At 41.8% G+C, this 27,293-nt stretch overlaps 1 protein-coding gene across 1 annotated transcript in view; it reads right to left on the bottom strand.

The window, feature by feature from the left end:
• The window catches only part of LOC140467218 (sodium-coupled monocarboxylate transporter 1-like), a 92,301-nt gene that overhangs the window by 30,193 nt on the left and 34,815 nt on the right, over positions 1 to 27,293 (bottom strand). Inside the window, exons 7-11 of the mRNA XM_072563441.1 lie at positions 25,858 to 25,987; positions 20,891 to 20,979; positions 20,653 to 20,762; positions 15,087 to 15,154; positions 12,857 to 12,943 (exon numbers count right to left, since the gene is read on the bottom strand). Coding sequence (XP_072419542.1) covers positions 12,857 to 12,943; positions 15,087 to 15,154; positions 20,653 to 20,762; positions 20,891 to 20,979; positions 25,858 to 25,987 — 484 coding nt within the window. The remainder of the gene's footprint in view (positions 1 to 12,856; positions 12,944 to 15,086; positions 15,155 to 20,652; positions 20,763 to 20,890; positions 20,980 to 25,857; positions 25,988 to 27,293) is intronic.

Here is a 27,293-nt window from a genome sequence, read left to right on the forward strand (position 1 = left end):
TGTTTACTTTTTCTGTTTTCTTAAGCAAGGACGATGATTTTGTGGCAGATTTTGTAGCCTTTGCACTATGGTTTGTAGTGTCTGCACTTTCTTTTTAGCACGTTTTCACTTTTGGTGTTTGGACTGAGCTCCTGTGATATAACTGCACATTTGCAAATCATCCGTATCTCTATGAATGGGTCTGGGTCACTGTAGATGGATCAGGCGTCTGTAGAGATTGAACACCTGTGTGTGAGGTGTGCATTCACTGCCTTTGGGAGTGAACATTGCCTGCTGAAGCAGACTTTGTTTTGATAACAGACTCAACTTTTTTGAAGGTCAACTTTATCACCTACACTGTGTCTTGGGTATTCCTGGGTCTGGCAGGCCTTACATTGAGCTGGAAGGTTTGTAGGCCGTCCCGAAAGCTGTCACCCCAAGACCGGAGGGTGGGTATGCCATCCTGTGGACCATTCAGTGAGTTAGCTGTCCCTTGAGCCGGAAGGTGTGTAGGTCACCCCAATGCCAGCTGCTCCAAGAGCCAGAAGATGGATAACCATCCTGAGTTCTGTATTCCCAAGGAATGAATGGCTCAGGCTGTCCTGGACCTGGCCAGAAGGGGCTTAAGGGTGGGCCGAGAGCCCGAAGAGGCATAGGAGCAGGCTACCTTGAGTGGCTGAAAGGTGGGAAGGCGGGCCACTTGCTGGTTTACCAGGCATGTCGGTGTTACGTGCATGTATTTTTATTCAGTTGATAGGATTTGGTCTGTATGTATGTACATCTACTGTGTCCTTTCTTCGATAAATTGTGATGGGATACGTGGTTCGCCCTCATTTCCTTGTGAATTGGTTGTATGGTGGGGTTTGGCCACTCCTTTTCCCTGTGAATTGCTGTTTATTGTTACCTGTTGATTGTATTTTTTGTACAGGTGAACAAAAAAGAAGATGGGGGATTCAGAATCTTCTCATTTCAGGGACTGACTGAGCTGGCTACTGACAGCCAGTGCACTATGCACATGTAAATAAAGGGGGACATTGATGGAACACTGTCCTCTGTGCAGTTATTTCAGTGGCGATGGGAGAAAACAGTACTTGCCTGAAGAACAGTCACTCCCAACAGTCATCTTTGAGTCAGCTTTCCTGGCATCGTGCTTTTTTGCGAGAAGCATGATTTGTTTAATCCTGCTGTTGAAGACTGTACACAGTATGTAGAAAGAATGTGATTGTTTTCTGAGCAAATGAAACCTAATAAGTAATCCTTCTGACTACAGCGGACATGCAGTATTTTTGGATATTGGGGGCTTAATGTTCCCAGAGGCACCAGACACTAAAACCTTCCAAGTGTTGATGAATTTGGTTAAGGAATATCATGACCCACAACCTCCGCCAATTCTGAGACTCTATTGATTTTATCTGGCTGTTCAATAACCTGGGGAATCGGTATCAGGATTTTTGGCGAGGTCAAGCCAACTGACAGAAGCATGTGGTTTGGGGTTGACCCTGAATGAAATGCTGAGACCCGTTTGGTATGTGGAATTAATGATGTAACTATGTGAAAACGCCAATGAGCTGAAGCCCAACTGGACTTCAAAAGGGCACTGCAACTGGCTTTGTGTATAGAAAAGGAGCATGAGAGCAACAGGGTATCCTGATGGAAGTGGACATCTCACCTGTCTGACTGAACTTGGGGAAACACCACCTGAGTGTCAGCTATCACAGAGCCTCATGCAGGGCACATCCTGAGCAGAGGGATCCGAAGGCAGTCAACAGCAAAACCCCACAATAAAGCTGAGCCTCGGCAAAATGGCTGCAAAGCTCTTCAGGGATCATGGTCAGCAAGCCATTGCAGTTGTTGTTGGTATGCAGACTCAAGACAACAAAGGAGTCATAGATTCCTACAAGATCTGACTTGAATAGGAAAACACTAGTATCTAGAAGAGTATGCACCTTGTAAAGTCCACCGATATGTAGGTTGAAACAGTTAAATGCTTAGGCAAAAGTGAGTACTGCAGATGCTGGAGATTAGAGTCAAGATTATGGTGCTGGAAAAGCTCAGCAGGTCAGGCAGCATCCCAGGAGCAGGAAAATCAAAGTTTCTGGCAAAAGCCCTTCATCAGGATGAGGCTAGAAGCCTCAGGGTGGAGAGACACATGGAGGCGGGGTGGGGATGGGGGGTGGAAGGTAAATGAGAGTGCAATAGGTGAATGGAGGTGGAGGGAAAGGCGATAGGGCATAGGGGAGGGTGGAACAGATAGTGGGAAGGAAGAGGGACAGATGGGACAGGTCATGAGGATGGCTTTACATCTCTGGGACACCCCACCGCTCCTTGGCTGAACACTTTAACTCCTCCTCCCACTCTGTTGAGGACATGCAGGTCCTGGGCCTCCTGCATCGCCACTCTTTTACCAGCCGATTCCTGGAGGAAGAAAGCCTCATCTCCGCCTCAGAACCTTCCAACCCCAGGGCATCAATGTGATTTCACCAGTTTCCTCATTTCCCCTCCCCCCTCCCTTACCCCAGTTCCAACCTTCCCGCTCAGCACCGTCCTCATGGCCCGTCCCATCTGTCCACCTTCCTTCCCACCTATCTGTTCCACCCTCCCCTCTGACCTATCACCTTTCCCCTCACCTCCATCCACCTATTGCACTTTCAGCTACTTTCACCCCAGCCCCAGACCTTCCTATTTATCTCTCCACCCCCGAGGCTCCCAGCCTCATTCCTGACGAAGGGCTTTTTCCCAAAACGTTGATTTTCCTGCTTTTCAGAAGCTGCGTGATCTGTTGTGCTTTTCCAGCACCACACTCTCGACAGTTAAATTGCTTGGCAATATCCAAATCAGATCCCCCATTTAAAACTAATGTTTGGTTAAATGGCCTGATTCTCATGGAGGCCGATACCAGAATCTGTCTTTAACTAGATTTGCTCTAGACTCCAACACTTATGACTGAGAACACACACTGGGCAATTGTTACAGTTTAAGGTTACGACTTTGGTTCCATTCTCCTATGACAGGAAGTTGGTACAGTTACCACTTATTACAATAACGGGCTTGGGCCCAACCAGACAGAATTGGTTGACAAAGGTTCACCTTGATTGGCTCAACATGTTTTGATTAGAAATTGGCTGCCTCACTGAAGTCCTAATGAAATATCCCGGAATTTTTCCAAAAGGTCTAGGGACTATCAAAGGGGCTAAAGACACTTTACATGTTGACCAGGAAGAAACCCTGTGATTTTGTAAGGCCCACCCAGTGCCATTTGCCTTGTGGGCAAAAGTAGAGGTGGAAATCAAGAGGCTGGAAAAGCAATTGAGTCATCAAACCTGTGCAGTTTGCGGAATGGGCAGCACCAGTCGTACTGACTGTGCAGTCTGATGGCTCAGTTCAAAATCCTTTGTAAGGACTTTAAGGAAACGGTAAACCACTTCTTGCAGCTGCATAAGTACCCAATCCCTTGCAGAGAGGACTTATACACAAAATGGGCGGAGGGGCTGTCCTCCACTAAACTGGACATGAGTTACATTTACCTGCCATTGTAACTAGATGAGGAGTCCCAAATGTATGCTACAATTTCCTGATGAAGGGCTTTTGCCTGAAACATCAATTTTCCTGTTCCTCGTATGTGGCCTGACCTGCTGTGCTTCTCCAGCAACGCACTCTCGACTCATGCCACAATTAATACCTACCTAAAAGAGGTTTTACCAATAAATGAGACTGCCATTTGGGGTACCATCAGCTTGTGCCCTCTCCCAGCAAACAATGGAGAAAACTTTACAAGGGCTGCCCTAAATCTGGACGACATGCTAATAATCAGGAAGACCAATAAACTTGGACATTGTGCTTAAACATTTCTCCCAGACGGGAAACCAGGTTACATCAGTTGGAAGATAAAGTGAGGACAATCAAAGGTGTTCTTGTACATATGTACCAGAACTTAGGAGTTTCCTTGGGTTACTGAATTATTACAGGAAATTCATACATAACCTGGGCTTCATCTTGGCACCTTTACACCTGCTACTGAAAAAGGGTCAGCCTTGGAAATTGTTACATAGCCAAGAAATAGCATTTAGGGAAGTGAAAAAGCAGCTATCATTATCGTAAAGTGTTGGCCCACTTTGATCCTAAGTGAGAGGTGGTACTGGCACATGATGCCTCCCCATACGATATCAGAGTAGTGTTGGCTCACTGATGGCCCAATGGAGAGAGGAGCACCCAATAGTGTATGCTTCCTAGCTTTTGGCTAATGTTGAACATAAATACGCCCAGATAGACATAGGTTTGGCAATCATCTTTGGTGTGAGAAAATTTCACCATACCCTTACGGCCATGAATTCATCCGTAAAGTGATGGACTACAAATCCTTGCCAGGGTTACTTAAGGAAGACAAGGCAATGTCGCCCATAGCTTTGGGTAGAATTCAGCAGTGGATCCTTATTCTCAGTGCATACAAGTACAAGTTAGAACACATTACTGGAAGCCAAGTAGCTACTGCAGATGTCTTGAATTGCCTCCCCATGTTCCACTGGTGATGCCTTCCCTAGAAGAATCCGTTCTGGCTTTAAACTTCCTGGACACCCTCCCAGTCACTGCTGACAAATATCTGTGGACACGAAGATCCTGTCCGGGAAAAACTAAACAGCTGGTGGTAAAGCGGGAGGGAGGAAACAGACCTGAAGAACCCAGATCACAGTAGGTGATGGCACATTACTATGGGGAGCAAGGGTGATTGTCCTGGTAAAGATCAACACCAGATACTGGTTAACTCCACAGAATCATCCAGAGTTTTCCAAAATGAAGACGTTGGCAAGAAGTTATGCCTGGTGCCCAGGATTCGATGCTGACATAGCTGTGTTGGCACTCTGGGCACTTTCTACCAACAAGGACAAAACTTGTCACCAGTGGCACCCACACATTCATGTGAACAGCCAAGTAAACCCAAGTCAACTATGTCAGTCCTTTCATGGGCTCAATGGTCCTGGTCATTGTGGATGGCCATTCAAAGTGGTTGGATGTGCATAAAGATCATTTAGCAAACTCAAGGATGACGATTGAAAAATTGCAAGCATCATTTGCAATATAGATTCTGGAAGTAGTGGTCATGGAGAGTGGGACATCATTTACCAGCAGGGAATATGCATATTTCCCAAAGCTGAATCGCATTCAGCACATAAGGACAGCTCCATACCATCTATCGTCAAATGGTCTGGCGGAAAAAGCTGTCCAAACGTTGAAGCCAAACTGAAAGAAATAGCCTACAGCTTGACTTAGTACCAAACCGTCCAAGTTCTTATTCGATTATAGGACCACCCTCATACAACTACAGGGATAACTCCAGAAGAGTTGATGATAGGGAGAAGACTCTGCACCAGGTTTGAAACCAGGGATGGAGAAGGAGAATGAAATGGCAGCAGGAATGCCAAGGCTGGCTACATGTTTCCTTTAAGAGAGACAAACAGTTTGAGTCAGGGGACAAAGTTTGATGCGAAACCACAGAAATGGCCCTGCATTGGAGGGAAGGTGAGGTCAACATGAGGTCAGGTCCTGTGACTTACAAAGTTCAGGTGGTTGAAGCGGTCCTGAACAAACATATGGATCACCTGAAAGCTGCTACCTTACATATGGGCCTGTCGGGAATTGTGGGTTCTCCCCTGCCATCTCATGTCAAGTAAACCTGAGTCAGAGCCTGGGTGCAGTTTCGATACCATTATAGCCAGAAGAAGAGAATAAAATTCTCCCATGATGCCCTGGACATAAGAGACTGGATATAGTTTGGTAGATGTCACCTGATGTGTTAGAACCACCATATCTGGGGCAACAATGTTGCAGAAGAAGCTACCCGAGAAAGATCAGGCCTACATTTCCAGAGTTGAGGAGGCAGGTGGGGAGGTTCCAGTGACTGGAACCAGGTGGGCCTTATTGACTATGAGATCCTTGATTGGGGCTGTTAACCTGGGCTGATCAGAGAGCCTTGATTCACTAAGATGAACAGGAGGTTCAGAGTTTCCTCACTTCAGGGAGTGATTCCAAATTGGCTGGCCATAGCCAATTTACCATGTTAATGTAAATAAAGGGTGACTTGGTGACAGAATACTGGCCTCTCTGTAATTATCTCAACATGTGCCTTCTTTGACTAGTTCCGATTGACTCCATGTGTACACCTTTCTTGTGTGAGAGAGAGAGAATGTAATTAGTGTGTTGAAACACTTTTGGTTGACCCAAGTGTTGTCGCTGAATAGCTTACTGTGGAAGCTGTTAGTTGTAGGCGTAAGGTTGCAGCAGTGCTAAGTGTGCGAAAGTGAAGAGAAACATATGAAGGTTTGCTATAGGGACTGACTGATAGAGATCATTGATAAGTCAGTGATGTTGGGAGATAGAAGTTGGGAGAAGGGGAGATCCTACACTATGAAACAAAGAGTAGAGAACACTGGTGAGTGTTTATCACAGGTTAAAAAAGAAGTCCAAGAGTGTGGAAAGGAGGTGAAAGGCCTCAGGTGCTTCCACCGTGGTAAAGTTGGACACGTAAAGTCACAGTGCTGGTCATTAAACAAAGGCACTGTGGGAAAAGATGTAGTAAAAGAAGCTAAGCCAATGGCATTAGTGAAAATAGTAACGGAAACCCCAAGAAAAGCTGAGGAGCTGCAGGGGAGTGCACAGGGGCTGGGTATGGAGTTAGTGCCTGGTCTCTGTAAAGAACTTGCCTCTGTGGGTAAAATTTACTCAGAAAGAACAGAGGGAGAAGGGCAAGAAGTTATAATTTTGAGAGATATAGGATCTAGCCAGTATCTAATAGTAAGAGATAAACGAATTTGCACTGTTTCTGATCTGTTACCCAAGAGTGTGGTAATTTGTGGGATAGACAGACAGGAATTTAGCATTCCCCTACGGAAGATCAGGTTGGAGTACCAACTCAAGACGGGGAAGTAACAGTGGGAGTGATTGACAGAGTGTCAGTTCCAGGAATCCAGTTTGATCTTGGGAATGATTTAGCAGGGTCCAAGGTGGGAGTGACACCCCTTGTTGTAGAGAAGCCTAAGGAAGACCAAGAAACTGAGGAGTTAAAAGAAAATTATTCTGGTATTTTCCCAGACTGTATAGTAACAAGATCTCACTGTCATAAGTCGCAGCACGAAGCAAAAAGTAAAGAGAAAGATGAAGGAGTTGAGGCTCAGTTAACGGACCCTGGTTGACGTAAAGATGCAGGAAAAACCTGAACTGGCAGTGGGTCAGACAGAAGTGTTCAGTCTTGAAAGGTCAAGAGATTTGCAACAGACAGACAAGATGATAAAAGATATATATGTGGATGCATACTCTGAAAAGGAGGCAGAGAATATTCCTCAGGGTTATTATCTGAAAGATAGAATCCTAAGACACGGCAGGTTAGTGCAGAGCAGAAGTAGGCCTAAGTGCAATAGATTGTGTTGCCGATAGCATACAGACAGGAAGTGTTAAGGGTAGCACATGAACTACTTGTAGGAGGTCACCTAGGTGCACGCAAGACTCAGGCTAAGGTACAAAAAGATCTGTATTGGCCTGGATTGCACAAGAATATGTTGAACTTTTGTCATACGTGTCATACATGCCAAATGGCAGGGAAGCCACAGGTGATAATAAAACCAGCACTTTTGTTGCCAATTCCCACATTCAAAGAATCTTTCACGCGGGTTATAATTGATTATGTAGGTCCCCTTCGGAGAACTAAAAGTGGGAACTAGTACTTATTAACCATAATGGATGCGTTTACCAGATTTCCTGAGGCAATTCCATTATGGAGTGTTATGGCAAAAAGTATGGCAGAGGAGTTAATACCTTTCTTCACACGGTATGGGCTACCCAGAGAGATTCAGTCAGACCAAAGGTCTAATTTTACTGCTGGGCTGTTTAAGGATGTCATGAATGGCTTAGGTATATAACACTTCAAATCAAGTGCATATTATCCTGAATCCCAGGGAGCTTTAGAAAGGTGGCGTCAGACCATGTTGAGAGCATACTGTCAGAATTACCCGAATGATTGCGATAAAGGTATCCCACTCATATTGTTTACCATTAAAGATACCCCAAAAGACTCTACTCAGTTTACTCCCTTTGAGTTAATATTCGGTCATGAAGTGAGAGGCTCTTTGTAATTGATTAAATAGAATTTAACAGGAAATTTCATACTTAGCTTAGGTATCGGAGGTGAGGGAGAGATTAAATCAAGGAAGTGAGTTAGCTAAACAGCTAAAGAGGCATGGCATAGAATGAAGTAGGCGCCAGATAACTCTGAGACTCGGACATTTTCCCGAGGGGATGACGTGTTAGTACTGTTACCAGTCATAGGAGATCCCTTCAAAGCCAAGTTTAGTGGTCCCTGTCATATTGAGAAAAGGTTGAGTCAGGTGAACTATCCAGTAAAGATGCCAGAGAGAAAAAAACGATAGCGTAATTCATGTGAACATGTTGAAACCGTATTATACTGGAGAGAAAGAACTGGAGAAACAGGTGTTAGTTACTGCCGCGCAGAATGAGGAATGAAATCCAGATGATGTGGATTTTGATGTGCCTCAAAAAATGTTAAAAGCCCTTGAGGAGTAGGATAGGTTAGTGAACTATCTGTGTCAGGAGCAAAGAACAGAGTTGAAAGGTTTGTTACTGCAGAATAAGGACATATGTAGAAATCAGATGGGGACGGCTACTGCTATTGTACATGAAGTAGACATAGGGAATGCTGTTCTGATAAAACAACATCCCTCAGCTTAATCCTTTCAAAGCCAGACAGATCCAGAGGAGGTGGAGGCCATGCTCAATGTGAATATCATCGAACTGAGCCAGAGCGAATGGATATGGCCAATCATCTTAGTTCCCAAACCTGATGGGACTCGATGATTTTGCATGGATTATCGGAAAATCAAAATCAGACTCCTACCCAATTCTGAGATTGGAGGACTGTATCAAGAAAGTTGGACAAGCCAGTTACATCACCAAATTGGACTACAGGTTACTGGCAGGTACCTTTATCATAGAAGGCAGAAGAAATTTCTGTGTTCGTAACCTCAAATAGGCTATATGAATTTAAAGTGATGCCTTTGGAATGAAGAACTCACCCACCACATTCCAAAGCCTCACGAACAACGTTGAGGCTGGGTTAACAAGCTGTGAAGTCTATTTGGACGATATAGTGTATCTTTAATTATGCTGGCAAGATGACATGGTACAGTTGGCAGAGCTCTTTGAACGACTGCAAAACCTGTAATAAACTTAAACAAAACTGAATTCACGACAGCAGAGGTGACGTTCTTGGGACATAACATCAGTCGTGGAAAGGTGACCCCATGGAATGCAACGACAACGGTCATCAAGGAATTTGAAACTTCAGCAGTGTAGCAGCACCGTTAACAGATTTGCTGAAGAAGAACACAGTTTCGGTGGACAGAACAATGCCAGAGGCATTTAACCATTTGAAAGTAATATTAACCACCTCACCAGTTTTAGCTACACCAAACCTTTTGAAACCCCTGAAAGTTGCCATCGATGCTAGGGACAAAGGAGTTAGAACTGTACTGCTACAGGAAGATGAGGGTGGGTTTTAACTGCCAGTTGGTTACTTTTCAAAGAAACACAACATCCACCAGAGGAAATAGTCCACAATTGAAAAAGAACTATTGAGTTTGGTACGGGCCTTATAACATTTTAATGCTTATGTCACAAACATTGTGTCGGAGATGGCTGTGTCCACGGATCACAATCCTCTTACATTCTTGGAATGCTTTAAAGACAAGAACATGAGACTATTTCATTGGAGAGTTATGTTACAGATGTTTAATTTTAAAATCATACATGCTGCAGGTTGTAAGAATGCAATCGCAAATGCATTATTGCGGATTTAACTGATAATGTTTAGATGAGATTGGTATCTATCCAATGTTGTACATATATGGAAACAAGTTAAGGTGAACTTAGATTAAAGTTATATGTGTGTCATGGTGATGTGGTTAAGGAATAGAAAAGAAAAGCCACTTTTTCATTATGATGGTTCTTTTTTTTCTTAAGGGGGTAGGTGCATATTGTACCTTTAAGACAGAGTGGAAGCTGGCACAAGCTTAAGGAGGCACAGAGTCTGTTGACAAATTTTAAAATGTAACATTTGGTTGAAACAAATACCTGGAGTTGCGTTGCCATGGTACAAAAACAAATTCAAATTTGGCCAATCGGTTTAAATTATGCTCCAGATGCCAAAATCCAATTGAATTTGAATCTTACTGTTTTGAATGGCATCAAACCAATGAAATGATCCGATGTTTTAGGGTATAAAATTGGACATTTTGAATTGTTAGAGAGAGAACAGCAAAGAGTAGCCAAGCAATCAACAACTGCCAGCAGAATAGCTCTCTGAAAGGTGTCTGTCCAGAAAAAGTTTGTGCATCAGAATAACAAAGTCGACCTAGAGAAACCTACAGAGAAAGTTTGATATCCGAAGAGGGACAACTGGCTTTGAAATTGATTTGCTGTAAATTTAAGAGGGAATTTATCAGACCAATATTGTAGAGTGGGGAATGGGGTAAAAATAGGTTGAAGGAAAAGGATATGTAAATGGTTGTTATTTAATGTTTTCTTTTAGACTTAAAGAATAAAATCGTTATTTTTTTCTTCAAATAATGAAATCTGGGATAGTTCTTTGCCTCTAGAAATTTAACAAATTATGGTGCAAGGTGAGCTTTTCTGTGTGTTGGGTTTAAATTAGCAGTGGGGTGGACCCCATGTCGTAACAGAGTACCTCCAGGCTAATTTAAATGATGCTCATCAGCAATGAGGCTCAAAAGTGTATGTTGAATCTATTGTATAATATAATAGTTCTGCAAGGGTTACTGCTGGAGATTGCATAAAGTCTGCAAGAGAATGCCATACAGGCTTAGGTCTGAATAAGGCAGAAAATCCTGAGTCTTGTGAAGAGTCACAATGTTCATTTAACTTTAGAATTGTAGAGAAGACACATTTTGTCACAACTTTTTCTTTTGCTAAATCAGGACAATTCACTAGAATATGATATTCAAGGGAAATCAAGATTTATACTGCATGACAGGAGAATGCTTATTGACTGGCAAGTGAATTCTAATTGGTAGAGGTGCTGCCATGGACAGTGCACAAGATAATGATGGCTAAGGATTAACCGTCAAGCTTTGTTTAAGTTTTAAACCAGACAAGTTGATTTTGACTGGGCCACGTATTGCCTTGAGATATGAACCAGGAAACGATTCTCACCTATTGTATTCTTTCTGTCTGAAAAGAACAGGACTCTGTATATTAACAAATGTATCTTCCAGTACACACCTTAATTTGAAGCAGGAGAGGGGAACCCAAATTAATTGTCAGCATAATTCTTTATAAAATCAAGATTATGTAACAAATGTTGTCCAATTGTAGAATCATGCCTAATGTTGGACATTATGAGTTTTGGAAGCATGGGCTAGTTGGCTGCAGTCAGTCGATTGCTCTTTGATGCCATCCACCATCTTTGGGATGTGCAGTCTACATACCTATCATCACCCAGTGTTGAAATTCATATACAACATTAGTCATTTGTGTAATAGGTCAATGTATCTTTTTCAGCAATACTCAAGTACCATACTGTCAGACTACTGTTTATCTAACTAATGTAACTTATACCTGATTGACACCATGCAAAAAAAAAATTGTTTAAGATAACAGGCGGCACGGTGGCACAGTGGTTAGCACTGCTGCCTCACAGCGCCAGAGACCTGGGTTCAATTCCCACCTCAGGCAACTGTCTGCGTGGAGTTTGCACATTCTCCCCGTGTCTACATGGGTTTCCTCAGAGTGCTCTGGTTTCCTCCCACAGTCCAAAAATGTGCAGGTTAGGTGAATTGCCATGCTAAATTGCCCGTAGTGTTAGGTGAAGGGGCAAAGGTAGGGGAATGGGTCTGGGTGGGTTGCTCTTCGGAGGGTCAATGTGGACTTGTTGGGCCGAAGGGCCTGCTTCCACACTGTAAGCAATCTAATCTAATCATAAAAGTCTTCCTGTTCAAACACAATAACGTAAACTGAGCTGGTCCTTAGAACCAGTCCAGAAAAGAGGAACGGTGGAGCAAATATCCACAAAACAGGCATCATATTGCCTTGGGTACATACAAACACGGAAACGGAAGTAAACCAGGAGGTGTTCCACTGCCATTCATTGAGATCATGACTGATCTCTAATCAATTTTCATGTCAGTATCCTTGTCCAATTTCTCCTAATCCTTGTCTTATAAAACTTGAATCAGTAAATCTCATCTTTAAAGTTTACATCTGATCCAACATCAATCAACATTTGTGGAAGAGAAATCCAAATTACCGCATTTTACATCCCTTTGTGTTTTCTACTTTCACTCCGGAATGATTAAGTTCTAACTCTTAGGCTATACTGCTTATTCTTACTCCCCAGCCAGCAGAAACATTTATTTCTATCTCTTGTACCTATTCACGTTTTATCATGAAAATTTCAATAAAATAATCCCTTACACCACTCCTTAACCTACTATATTCCTGAGGACACAATACTATTTTGCATAATTTAAATCTTGAAATTATTTCTGGAAAATCAAAGTTCCAATCTCCCTGAGGCTCATAATCGCTCTAAAGATGTGGTGCCCAAAACTGTTCACAATTATCCAGGTGCAGTTCAACCAAGGCCCTGTACAGTAGAAGCCTGGTACATCCCCTTTTTGTTCTATATCTTTCCTGACTTTCTGTACATTTTGTCACTTGCAACTGTTGATGTACCTGGATCTCTGTGGCCTTCCATTAATTCTTGTAATGCTCCCCATTTCCTCTCAAAACAATCCATTTAGTTCCAGAGCACTTGCACAACCCCTTCATGAATTGCTGATGTCTGTCAGGTACTTACAATTGAATTTGCACAACGGAATATCATGCCTAGAAAGAACACTCCAAGCAATGGACCACCAAGAATCCCAAAAATAGTGAGGGCAGCCTGGAAAACAGAGGAGAAAGTGGAGGGTTTATCTGTATAATGTCTAGGACAGAGAGATGCAAAGCAGTTTTAAAAGGACAAATCATTGACACCAGTGAAAATCACCAGCTTATTTTACATTTCTCTGAGTCTCAGTCAAAAATACGTTTTAACCCTTTGGCTGCGGATGTCACCAGAATAACTAGTTACCTTTGATCCTCAGATAAATTGTTTACTCTGATGTCCTGCTGCAGCTCTGGAATTGGAAGATTTTAGTGACATTTCCTGTTCCCTATTAAACTTTCTTCACCCTGAAGGAACTGTCTTTCAACAGTCCAGAATATTAATTGTTTGAAAGCTCTGAATCAGAAAATGTTTCTTAATAGATATGCATTTCAATGTAATGCTATAACAATTGGGGTTGAACCCAACACAAACTGGCAGCAGATGGAATAAGCAGGGCTTTCAGCACATTCTTCGGCTAGGAATAAAGGTGGGGACACAGTTTCATGTCACCGAACAGTGTGCCAATTTCCCAGCTCTGTTCTGCGCCAACATCAGCCTCCAGGTGCTTGCACGTGACGAGGGACAGTTCAGCTGCAGAGAAACAACCTCCAAACAGCAGACCAGTGATCAATATGCCAGGTAGACTTAAGAGGCCTCCTGCTCTGCGTGAAGTGCAGCAGTGGGTCTCCCATCACAATAGTGGCCTGACTGCAGAGGCCATTGCATATTTTAAATAGGAAATGTTTGCAGAGAGGATGCCACCACTTTGAAGTGCCCTCTCCATCTCACTATCTGCAATGTTATTCTGCTACTTTCAAGATGATTAACTTCCTGTTAGTTCTCGAGCCTTGAGAGGCACTCATCAATGGATGGCAAACCCACCTCCTGGGCCAGCAAATGGCCAAATTATGGAAGATCACAATGAATAATTATCTCCCACAATGAGTAATTATCTCCCACAAGGAGTGCATTTCTGATCCCCATTTGAGCTTAACAGCAAAGTTCAGAGGTCCACAGGAAATATCCTGCCAATAAGATCGCAATAAACACAATGTACAAAGAAGTAGCATAACTTGGGGCGGCACGATTAGCACTGCTGCCTCACAGCGCCAGGGTCCCAGGTTCAATTCTGGCCTTGGGCGACTGTCTGTGTGGAGTTTGCACATTCTCCCTGTATGTGTTTCCTCCGGGTGCTCCGGTTTTCTCCCACATTCCAAAGATGTGCAGGTCAGGTGAATTGCTAAATTGTCTGTAGAGTTTGGTACATTAGTCAGAGGGATGGTCGGTGTGGACTTGTTGAGCCAAAGGGCCAGTTTCCACACTGTAGGGAATCTAATCTAATCATAATTGCAAACTTCAAATCATGGGGATAAAGGTTCAGATTATTATCCGTTAGGAAATTTCTAAGCACACAGACTATATCAAGAAGACAGCTCACTACCACCTTAAGGGCAACTACAGATGTGCAATAAATGCTGGCCCATGCATTGATGCTCACATCCTATCAGTGAATAAAAATGTCCTTAGCAAGCGCTTAGTTGAAGGGCCAGTAAGGGATGGGTATAAAGTCTGACCCAGCCAGTTACACTCACATACCATGAATTTATAACAAATCTACTATTGCTGGTGAATCAGTAAGAGTCTTTTATTCTGTAGTAGTAACACAGTATGGTCTCCATTCGTGCAGGAATTCCTCCTTGTATGGATGTTCTGAGGTAGAAAGTGTAATTGGAATATGCAATCTGGCAACACTGTCAGCTCAAACCTCTTAACTAGAAAATCGGGTTCCAAATGCAGCTCAGACTAATAAAATTAACAATTTACTATCTCTGGATGTAAAGATCTTTTAGGGTTTCTCAATTAAGCTTCTAGTAGGATAGGCCTGTAGTGCTAAACTGGCAATCTTCGAGAATCTGATCACTGGAGACTGGCATGAGAAATGGAAACCTCACATTGGTACAGTAGGAAAAGTTGATGTGAGTGATTAATGTGCATTGTTGGAGAGTACATCACGATTTCTCAAAGTTGTATTCTCAAGAGTAGTTATTTAAAATAACAGAATGCTGAATGTGTAAGAGCAGGCCATTTTGATGAAGGCTAAAACTCAGCAGGAGTGAAGACACATTACGTTACATCTGTAAACAGAGGTGCATCCTACCTGCAGTACACCACCCATCACAGAGGTCAATGCAGCAACTGCAATGCAGATTATTCCAAATGCGAAACCTATGAAACAAACAAGATACTATTGTAGAATAGTACATCCTTGTTAAATGCAGCAAATCCATGGCCAAATACAGTGATTTAAAATTCTCTTTGACAAACAGATGGTCTTCATTCCACTGGCACATCTTGAAATTCAATGTGTTTAAAAGTGAAATTTGAATTAACATTATTAGAGACCAGTTCAACAGAATACGAAGACAGAATACTGAACTTGGGAATCTGGTGAGTCAATCTCTTTTTAAAATCTAGTGAAGAGTTGCATTAAGCCTTTAAGGTAACTTCAATGTTGACGTTTTTTTCCCCAGTTTTCACCAATGGAAAAAAGCTACCTGTCTTCAGCTGCAACATCTTGTGTGGCTGTTTGAAGCTAGTTCTCAAGGCATCAGGTCTAGATTAGATTAGATTACTTTAGATTAGATTACTTACAGTGTGGAAACAGGCCCTTCGGCCCAACAAGTCCACACTGCCCCGCCGAAGCGCAACCCACCCATACCCCTACATCTACCCCTTACCTAACACTATGGGCAATTTAGCATGGCCAATTCACCTAACCTGCACATCTAATTTAAGTGTTTGGAATTTCAGCCACAATAAATACAAGATTTTTCTCATGAAAGAAGAGCTCAACAGAGTGCAGCTTCAAGAGAATGCTGGACCCGAGTGAGGGTATTTAGTACATTGAGTAAGGAGCTGCTTTTCTGGTCTTTTACATAACCAAGTGTGGTTGGACAGAGGATGCAAGGGACAGCAAAATCTGAGAACTGAAATCCAGAAGCGTTAATTAGGTAAGTGATGGGTTGATGAGTTTAAATGTAATTTTCTTTCTCTAAACTGGGGCAGTGGTTCACTATACTATCACTCATTCATGTTCTGCTGAATTTAGAGCATAGCTGGTTGCTTGCTAATCAATAGAACTGCACATTGCTGTTGAGTGATATTTCAAAACTTGAAATGCTAATCAATTTAACAAAGTACAACAAAACTATTTGGGAAAGTGTTATGTTTCAAGTGGGGATACTCACAATAAACAATGCAATACATCAGAGGTGAGCTTAGAACAGAATACAATGATTAGAAATAAAATATATTGACTGATCAATTTACTTTAGATGATGAATATTGTGAAACATTGTTTAGTATGGCTGTCTCTGAGTTGACAATTATATTATTTAAGATGTTGATGGTGTCCACAGTATAGAAGATGTTGGTGGGGTCTATCCAAGTTATGGAAAAGTTAATGAAGTCACTTCATTACAGTAGACAGTACAGGGCGACTCCCATATCTGCGGAATCGTTTTCTGAGATTTGAGTTACCCATGGTTTACCCCAGCCCAAATATATTACAGGGAACCTTCTGGAACCAGGAGGCTGCTGGGAAGGTAAATGTTCCAATTAAAAGAACGGGCTGGCTCCTACCTGCAGTTTCAGGCTTCCGCAGCAGGTTTAGGAACGTATACCCCCATAGGTAAGGGGGTCTACTGTATTAGAAGATTTTGACAACATCTATTCGTCTGATGCTTCTCACCAGATGGCTGTGGAGATTTATCTGTCAAAACCACAGATCAATGTCATCATAATATATGGGGCCACATACTGAGCAGAACAGAAACATGTCTGTGGACCTTGCAATTTATAGTGAGGCCATAAGAAATTGTGGCTAGTCATATGGAATTATAACACCTCATTTCTCCCTAGATCTCCATGACATACTGAATTACTCTGACATATTATGCAGCATTCCACAGTGATTTAAAGAGTGTGTCGAGAACTGTTCAAGCTGTTTTAGGAACATAGGAACAGGAGTAGGATATTTAGCCCTTGAGCCTGTTCCACTATTCAATAAAATCATGGTTGATCTGTGGCCGTGTTCAGCATATCCTTGCCCTCAGCCCATATGCCTTAATACCTTTGCTTAACAAAAAGTTACTTATCTCAGATTTAACATTAACAAGTGATCTAGCACCAATCATTTGTGGAAGAGAGTTCCAAAGATATATCACCCTTTGTGTGTAGAAGTGCTTTCTAACATCGCTCATGAACAGCCTGGCCCAGACTATGTTCCTTAGTTCTAGAATCCCCAATCAGTGGAAATAGTTTATCTCCACCTGCTCCGTCTTTTCCTGTTAATGTCGTGAGGACTTCCATCAGATCACCCTTAATCTTCTAAGTTCTAGAGAAAAATGCCTAACTTGTATAATCTCTCCTCAGAACTTAACCCCTGAAGTCCAGGCATTATTCTTGTAGATCTAGGTTGTACTCTCTCCAAGACCAAGATAGCTTTCATAAGGTACGGAGCCCAGATCTGCTTGCAGTGCTCCAAGTGGAATCTAACTTGGGGCGGCACGGTGGCACAGTGGTTAGCACTGCTGCCTCACAGCGCCAGAGACCCGGGTTCAATTCCCGCCTCAGGCAACTGTCTGTGTGGAGTTTGCACATTCTCTGCGTGGGTTTCTTCCAGGTGCTCCGATTTCTTCCCACAGTCCATTAATGTGCAGGTTAGATGAATTGGCCATGCTAAATTGCCCGTAGTGTTAGGTGAAGGGATAAATGTAGGAGAATGGGTCTGGGTAGGTTGCTCTTCGGAGAGTCAGTGTGGACTTGTTGGGCCGAAGGGCCTGTTTCCACACTGTAAGTAATCTAAATCTAATCTGAATCTGAATCTAAATCTAACCCAGGTTTTATATAATTGTAGCATAACTTCTGCATCCGTATACTCCACTCTCTTTGGAAAAAAAGGTGCAACTTTTCACTAGTCTTCTGGATTATTTTCTGAACTTGTTCATGGCATCTTAAAGGATCTATGTTCCTGTATCCCCAAGTCTCTTTGGATATCCATTGTAATTAACTTTATACCATCTAGAAACTGATCTGATCTATTCTTTTTCGAAGTCAGAAGTCACACAACACCAGGTTATAGTTCAATCAGTTTATTTAAGATCACGAGCTTTTGGAGCGCTGCTCCTTCGTCTCCCTGATGAAGGAACAATACTCCAAAGGCTTGTGAGTTTAAATAAACCTATTGGACTACAACCTGGTGTCGTGTGACTGCTGACTTTGTCCACTCCAGTCCAACACCCACATCGCCACATCATGTCTTTTCTCAGTCCAAAATAGATAACCTCATACTTGCTTAATTGAACGCCATCTGCCACAGTTCTTCCATTCAACTAGTTTATCAATATCTCTTTGTAATTTTATGCTATCATCTACACTGTTGAAATGCTGCCTAACTTTGTTTCATCAGCAAATTCTGATATATGGCTTTCTATGCCATTAGAGACAAAAGAAAACTGCAGATGCTAGAATCCAAGACGACATGCGGGAGACCGGAAGAACCCAGCAAGCCAGGCACATCAGGAGGTGCAGCAGTGAATGCTTCAGGTGAAACCCTTCTTCAGGTCTGGGGGTGGATGTGGGGGGATCTGCAGATAAATGGGGAGGTGGGGGCATCCACATCCCCCGACTCCTTTCTCAGCCCCTCCGCGCCCACCCCCCCGCGCCAACAACCGAATTCATTCCTCCCATTGACCAACCGAGGCGTACCCTCTACTTGTCTTCACCTATCCCCAGTTTACTACCCAGCCCCCAACTACCCCTTTGTCTTTACCTGCAGCTTCCCCCTCACACCCACCCGCAGGTCTGAAGAAGGGTTACACCCGAAACATCAACTTCTGTACCTGGCTTGCTGTGTTTTTCCAGCCTCCTACCTGTCTTTCTATGCCATTATTCAGTTGCTAATAAACAATGTGAATAATTAAGGTCCAAACACAGATCCTTTTGGAACACCATTGGTCACATCCTGGCAATTTGAGTACCCACATATTATCTCTATTTTCTGTTGCCGGCCACTCAAACAATTTCCCAACCACTTCAATACTTTGCCCTCAATTCTGTGCGCTCCAACCTTATCGAACAGTCTCTTATATGAGACTTTATTAAATGCCTTCTGGAACACCACTTAAACCACATTTTCAGACACCACAGTCAGTCAACTTCTCAAAAAATTCAGTGAGGTTTGTCAGACATGATCCACCTATCATGAATCCATGGTCGACTCTTGCTGATTAACTGAAAATGTTTGAGGTGTTCAGTTACCACATCCTTGATTATAGATTCAAACAATATCTCCACCACAGATGTTAAGCTAATTGAGCTATAATTCCCTAGTTTTCTTCTTTTGTCCTTCTTAAATAAAAGAGTAATATGTCTAATTTTCCACTCCAGAGGGACAATTCCTATATGCAGGGAGCTCTGAAAGATTATAGTTAGGGTGTCTACTGGAATCCTTATTACTGATGTTTACTTCTATTAATATTATTCAGTCCCTGTTCCCAAATCCACTATTAATTTCTTTGGAACTTCCAGCAAGTTACTCCTCTTTTCTACTGTCAACACTGAGGCAAAGTTATTATTCAACATGTCTGCCACTTCCCCATAGTCATTGACAAGATTCCCACTTTCAGTCTTTCGTGAGCTAACCTTGCTCCTGACTATGCTCTATACCTTTATGTAACTATGAAATTTCTTCTTCTTGATTTTGATATCCCTTGTAAACTCCTGTCATGATACCTCTTATTAATCTTACAAACTGCTCTGCCTTTGCAGGTCTTTGTAATATTTCCCATTCAAAAGGATCAGTGCTTTTTTGTGTGTTTTAGTAAATCTTTATAAGCTGTCCCTTATCTCTTTTGTTACCTGTGGCTGTTGTTTTCTGTGAGGTCCAGCTTTTCCCTCTCAGGGGCATAAACTGTCTTTGAGTTAAATGTTTCTTGAAGCATCCTCTACTACCCTTCTGTTGTGTTACTCATTAGCAGATTTTCCCAAATTACTGAGGACAGTCTCTGCCTCATCTCATTAAATTTGCCCTAACCTAAACTCTAATAGCTCATTCATTCTTTTCACGTTCAAACCCTATCATTTTATCATCACTAATCATTTTGTAATCAACCTGCTTAAAGATTTTATTTCATATCTCTGAAGCACAGGTCTTCTGGCTCAGAGATATGTACATTACCACTGAGCCACCAAAGCCTCTCATCAGGACTGTGCTACACTAATGGTCCATTATGAACAAAAATGATAGGACTCCTTGACACAACGTTGAGTTTCCCAATGGAAAAGGGCTCATATCACTTGCAGGTAATAGCAGTTGGTAGCTCAAAACAGGTTCTGAAAATCTAAAAGTAGATTATGCACACGGCCACCAAAAACGTCTAGCACCGATGAGTTACATCAGGCAGGAACAATTTCATGATTACATTGATTTTCAGGGTTTACAGCTTACATACTGCAGTAAAGCCAGAGACAAAAACAGTTTCACAGTTTTAAGATCCTAGTGAAGAATGAATTTGATGTATAAATGCTAAGTTACCAACACAGATTAGTCTTCATTTCCCACCTAAGAAACTCGATCAACTAGTACCAGTTCTGCTGAAATTCCAACTTGGAAGTGGTTTCTACATGTATCTGAACATTTGTAGCCATGAAATCCCACTTACTGAGTCCCTTTGTGACCCAAGCAAGTTTCTGCTCCGATAAACCGAAGAAAGGCTTGATGACGTCCTCCACTGTGACAGCAGCCAATGCATTGATGCTAGAGGAAACCGTACTGGAAAAAGATGAAAGAAAGAGAATCAGGGCGTCAATACAGAAGGAAACAGCATTAGAGAGACATCAATTGAAAGGGGCTAGAATGTTAACATTGATGATTATTGGATGGAATCAGATATTCAGTACCTCAAAGTTCCACTGTATGCGGCTGCCACAAAGAGTCCTGGAACACCAGGATAATCCCTCAGAATATCCATCACCAGGTATGGGAGCAACTAAAACACAAGTGAATAACGATCCTGATTTAGCACATTAAGATCCACTTACAAGGAGCTTTTTCTACCCCTTATATGGGGAATTACGAAAGAATACTATCCACTATTGAAGCAAAATCCTACCCAGTTTGCTCAAGCAAGATCCCTAATACTGTCCAACTTGAAATAACTCCACAGAAACTGGTATCCCGTTACCATGTCACCCTTTATTCACACAGAGAGTCATTGACACAGATCCAGCTCACTCATGGCCAGCTCTTAGTGTGAACATATCCTCTGATATTGCTGTTTATATCTATCAGCTAGGGATTCCTGACTGGACCAGATTAACATCCCCAATCAGGGGACTCATATTCAATAGCTGACCTTATTATAATCAGGACATCCCGCCCCCTCTGTGTCCTCGGAGATAGGTCGGTTCTTGGTTTTTTGTAGCTTCTCCTGGGGAGCCTTAGCCCAATTAGGTTCTTCCAAATCTGCCTCTGTCACCGGCAGTGTGTAACGCACAGTAGATTGCCTCTTACACCCAGAACGTCTCAGAAGAAATTCGTTCTCTTCTTCAGGTGGCAAAGATGTTGTGTCGATGACATCTGCTTTGTCATCTCAGATTCTGAGGTATCTTCAACACTTGACAGAGATAGAGAATCCATGGGCTCCAGAACAGTTGGAAGGCATGTCGAGTAGCCAGGCACGCTTTCATTCTACACCGTTTGTAAGTTTGCAGCTTTTATATGGTCCACATCCTTGCTAGGACCATCGCACCTTCCCGAACCTATATGTCACTGGACCTAGCCTCACACAGACCATGCCGCTTACCCATGCTGGACCATTCCCATACCAAACTTTGTCCCCTGAAATAAACTCTCTCACTTTGCAGAGTCTTGTGTTTGGCATTAGTTCATGTTGCCGTTTCACCCTCTCCACCAGATCCCAGGAGATCAGATTTAATCTGGTCTGGACTCTTCTTCCCATGTGCACTTCTGCTGGATCTATCCCTGTATTTGCATGAAGGGTGGTCCTATAATCAAATAAGAACTTGGACAGTTTGGTATCTAATGAAGCTCTTGGCTGTTTCCTTAAGCCTGCTTCAAAGTTTGGACTACTCTTTCTGCCAGACCACCGGATGATGGATGGTATTGAGCTGTTTTTATATAACAAATACATTTCAACTTTAGGAAATAGTCAAATTCCCTGCTAGTAAGCCCATTATCTGTGATCAACACTTAAGGGTGGATGGGAAGATACTGAGGGTGGACTTGCAGAAGCCGAAGTGTTTCTACTGTAACATGATGAGACACATTAACACAGACTGTTGGAAGTTGTGAGGGAAATCCATGGGACTTATTGGAGATTGTAAGAATGAGTCTGAGATAGAAATTCAGGAGTGAAAGGTCACAATCTCAGATTGTAGTTTTACTACAACAAAAAAACTGAAGGAAAACAATGCTATGAGTTTAGATGAATTACGTAGGATAGATTAGAAATATGAAAGGTTTTGATCTAAAGGGGAGATAACCCTTTTTCTTCAAAGGAAGCATCCAAGCCAAGAACTATACTAGGAGACACAGAGGCCACTCAAACTTGCAGGAGGAGGATTTAATTTTCTCTCCAGAGAGTTCAACAGAAACCAAAATGTTGGTGAATGGGATGGGGGCAGAGCTTATCCTTGTTCCATTGAACAAAGTCCAATTGGAGTTGACTTGCTGTCGGGACCTGTGATAGTCGGGTTAATTAAGGAAGTATCTGTGGGCGGAATTGATTTACTTCTGGGAAATGGGTGAGGAAGTTGTAGCTTTGACTATTATCACAAAATTTGGAGATAGTGAGAACTGCAGATGCTGGAGAGTCAGAGTGGATACAGTGGGGGAGTTGGATAAAGCACAAGTAAAGCAGCATCAGCGAAGAAGGGGAGACAACATTTCAGATCAGCTCCTTTTATCAGAACTCTATTGTTTCAGGTTGTGGTTGAAGAGGTTCAGGGTGAAGGAGATGATCAGGCATTTACAGTGGGAGAGAGACCCACTGAGATCTTTCCAGAGGGAGGAGGAAAACTTCTTCAAGTTTGGCATCCCTGGTAGAGGCTTCGGACTATGGCTTTCAGCAACTTGGAGATAGTGACAACTGTAGATGCTGAAGAGTCAGAGTGGATAGAGAGTAGAAGCAGAAAAAGTGCAGCAGGTCAAGTAGCAGAGGAGAAGGGGAGTTGACATTTGAGGTTGGAACCTTTCAACAGTCTTAATGAAAGGTTCCAACCTGAAGCATTGACTCCCTTTTCTTCTGATGTTGCTTGACTTGCTGTGCTTTTTCCAGCTGCACTCTTTATCTACTCTATTATCATAAAATGTCCAGTTGAGGCTAAAAAGATAGAACATTTGAAACATTTGCTAAAAAGACAGAACAATAGCTTTCCAGATCAATGGCTAAACACAGTGCATGACCAGAGCTCAGATATACCCTAAGCAGATGGTTGGATATAAGAAAATCTGATTAAGAAAGACAGTAATTCAGATGAGCTGTTTGGCACGTTTTCACTAATTGAAGCTGAGAAAGAAGATCTAGGGTTGAGTAAGCTAGTACAGCCAACTCACAGTGAAGCTGAGCTGAAGAAGTTCCAGAATATTATTGTATTCAAAGTGGAGTTCTCATGACGAAGTGGAGAAAAACCTCACAGACCTGCAGATGACAAACGTTCATCACATTTTGGTACTCAGATATTGCAAGGAGATACTGCGAGTACCATGTGAAATTCTGCTGGAAGAATGTGAATCTGTGGGCATCAATAAATCAGTACTTTACATGGCTAAGACTTCATAAAGTAATACATATCATACGGTTCATAATTATTTATTTGTAGTTTAGAATCTTAACGTCAATCTGGGTCTGAAAACAGGTAAATTAGTGAAGCTGTGAACTTTTAAGATTCTTTAATTTTGGTTCTGATCTTGGTGATAGGGGGGCTTGATTTCCAGAGCATTATCTCAATGACATGCAACAGATTATTAGCAACAAAGAGTACGTACAGCCACAGGATAGAACTAGGATAATTAGTGAATTAGTACATTATATAAATGCTTAGAAAGAAGATGCTGACAAAATATTTGTAAACAGACATGGTAGTGGGAAAAGAGATAAAAACAACTGCAGACGCTGGAATCCAAAGCAGACAGTAGGAGGCTGCAAGAACACCGTAAGCCAGGCAGCATTAGGTAGTGGAGAAGTCGACATTTTGGGTGTAATCCATTATACCCAAAACATCGACTTGTCCACCTCCTGATGCTGCCATTGTAGCGGTAAAGGCTAGAAATTTAAAGTGGTATTTATAGGAAAAGTTGTCAAAACTTTAAAGTCTGAAAATGGATAAATCACACAGCCCAGATGGCAAGAATTTCAGGTTACTAGAGAAGCATGGCTGCAGATAGCAAAACAACTTGCCATATTCACAGAATTTTTTTTGAGACAAAGGAGGTGTCAAAGATGGAAAGACATAAATGTGCTAATCGTGTTAAAGTTTTTATGTACATTCCTGATAACCACAGACTGGCCAGCTTATCGTCACTGGTCAGCGAGGTATTAGAATCAATAAACACTGAAAAAAGTAACAGACGCTTTGGAACGTTTGTTTTGACGAACCTGGTTGAACCTTTTGTATGAAGTAATAGAGAATGTGAATGAAGAAAATGCAGTGGATCTTCCTCATATAGATGTATAAAAAGCAATTGATAGAGTACCATAAGTTACATAACTTAACCTCACACAATAGTGGTCAATATCAATATCAATTGAATAAAACAAAATTGCTGATCTGGCAGCATGTGTGGAGAGAAAGCAGAGTTAACGTTGTGTTTGGTGACCCTACTTCAGAATGAACCCACAACGTTAACTCTGCTTTCTCTCCACAAGTGCTGCCAGGCATGCTGAATTTTTCCAGCGATTTCAGGTTTTGTTTCTGATTTCCAGCATCCATAATTCTTTGTTTTTTTAGTCATTAATGGTTATTTCTCAGACTCAATGGTGGTGGACAATAGTGTTCTCTAACAGTCAGTTCCAGATTCACTATTTAACTTTATATTTGAGCAAAGCTTGGAACAATGGCAAACAATGTGAATGATATCAATTGATTGCAACATGATTTGCAGAAAAGGCACACTGGGCCAGAAGAAATTTAATATTCAGAAATGTGAGGTGATGCATTTTGTCAGAACATATGGAGAGAGTAAATGTACACTTACTTGCTGGTGCAATTTTAAAGAGAGGACATGGATAGAAGGACCTGGAAAGTTGATGAGCAATAATTTTGAGTGCTGGCATGATATGCTAAAACTGTATTAACTAAAGCAAGTGGGATCTTGAGCTTCATACAGAGGCATTTAATTAAAAAGGAGGAATGATTATGCTGATCTTTAATATATCTCTGTTCAGACTACAATAAGAGTTTTATTTCCAGTTTTGGTCTCCACACTTTGAGTAATACAGAGGAGATTTACTAGAATTCACCAGAGATGGGGGAGTTTAGCGACAGGGTTAAATTGGAGAAAGTGGAATTGGAGTATGGTTGGAGTTAAAGGAGTATGGATGTTTAATAAGGTGGACAAAGTAAAGCTTTTGCTATCAGTTGATGACAGCAAACTTGAGGACACCGATTTAAGGCAAGAATATTGGGGCAAACTATTTACTGTACCAAGTGATAACTACCAGAATTCAATGTTTCAGAGGAAGGTATGATGATCAATGATTTTACAAAAGACTGATTAGTCATTTGACAGAGGTAACTTTTAGGATATTTGATCATGGAGTTGGGGAATACAACTAATTGAATTGCTCGACAGAGATCTGGCATGAACCTGATGTGCCGCACGTTCTCTTGAGCTGTCAGCTTACCTGGTCTGAGGCTCTGACTTTCTTCTGAGTTAGGGGATCACATTGGTGATAAACAGCATACATAGTGAGCCCAGTAAACACTGCACAGATGGCTATTATCCACAGACCAACCAAATTGAGGTAGAGAGATCTGAAATAAAGAAAATCTGAAAATGGCAGTTTCAAGGGGCTGGAAGTGAACAACTTACAATTGCTGGGAGATATTCATAAAAATAAAACAAGTCAATATAGCTCTGTGGAGAAAATAAAAGGGACTCTCAGTCCTGGACCATTAGTAAGCAGTGCACAGTCCAATCTAAGACTGAGAATCAAGCTTATGCAACCAGCTTTTCAGTCCTCCAGGTAGCACAGTACAATTTCAAAGGTTTTTTAAAAAAAAACACCCTCATAACAAAGGAAGAATAAAAGACACAGACACTGCAGTGATTGCAATAATGAAAAGCTTGTAATGGTACAAATCCATATCAGATGTGCCAGACCTAGATCTATCACATTAGTACATCAAGACCAATATATCTGTTTCTTGGGCTATTACAATATCGAATTCTAATTGATCCTACAATGTAATTCTTGTGGTGGTTATTATGTTTGTGGTTCACTGGATCCAGAAAGAGAACACAAAGTAAACATAGTGTAAACATTAACAGGCTTTTATGGACCAGACCAGACCCATTCAAAATATTTTAAGAAGGTAGCGTAGACCATAACTTCTTTTAAAGGTCGGTGTGAAGTGCATGTTCCAGATGTGATGCAATTGCTCAAACAACTCGATGCTAAGCAAAACACAATTTATTTTAACATTTTAGTTAAAATACAAACAAAACAAAGAAGAATTTAGAATAATTTAAATTTTGGAAAACTTATCTGAATATTAGATACAGTACTTATTACTATGTAACTGTTCCAATATAGTAACATCCCATAAACAGACAACTTGGCAAAAAAGTAAATTCAGACACTAATTCTTACATGCTGTTTTCCAATCCAGGAGAAAACAACATCAATAGAGATTCCGGAGAAAGCAGCAGTTAAGAATCCATTACTGAGGCTTCCTACTCCACTGGGACTTAGCTTCTGACTACTACAGCTAAAAAAATCTAGAAGGCTTGATCTGTGAGAATTGGCTACTGCCCTTCCATTGTTACAACTGTTCTAAAGAAAACCTAAAGGCCTTCTCTGATTGCTGACTTAGGTGGTCTCCCATAGCCACGTCAGCAACTCTGCCTTTACAATCACTCTTCAAAAGAAAATCCAGGACAAAATAACATTTTCATAGTAACAGCCTTATCATACAGGGAATACTTTATTGTATCTCCTCTCAGCTCCACAGTCAGTTCTCAGATAGCTGCTCCTAGCTTCTACACAAGTTCACCTGACCCATTCTCTTAAAGGAGCAACACATACTCAATTACATTCACAATATCCCAACCCCCTTT

Source organism: Chiloscyllium punctatum, chromosome 45, assembly GCF_047496795.1.
Source record: "Chiloscyllium punctatum isolate Juve2018m chromosome 45, sChiPun1.3, whole genome shotgun sequence".
Lineage (NCBI taxonomy): Eukaryota > Metazoa > Chordata > Chondrichthyes > Orectolobiformes > Hemiscylliidae > Chiloscyllium > Chiloscyllium punctatum.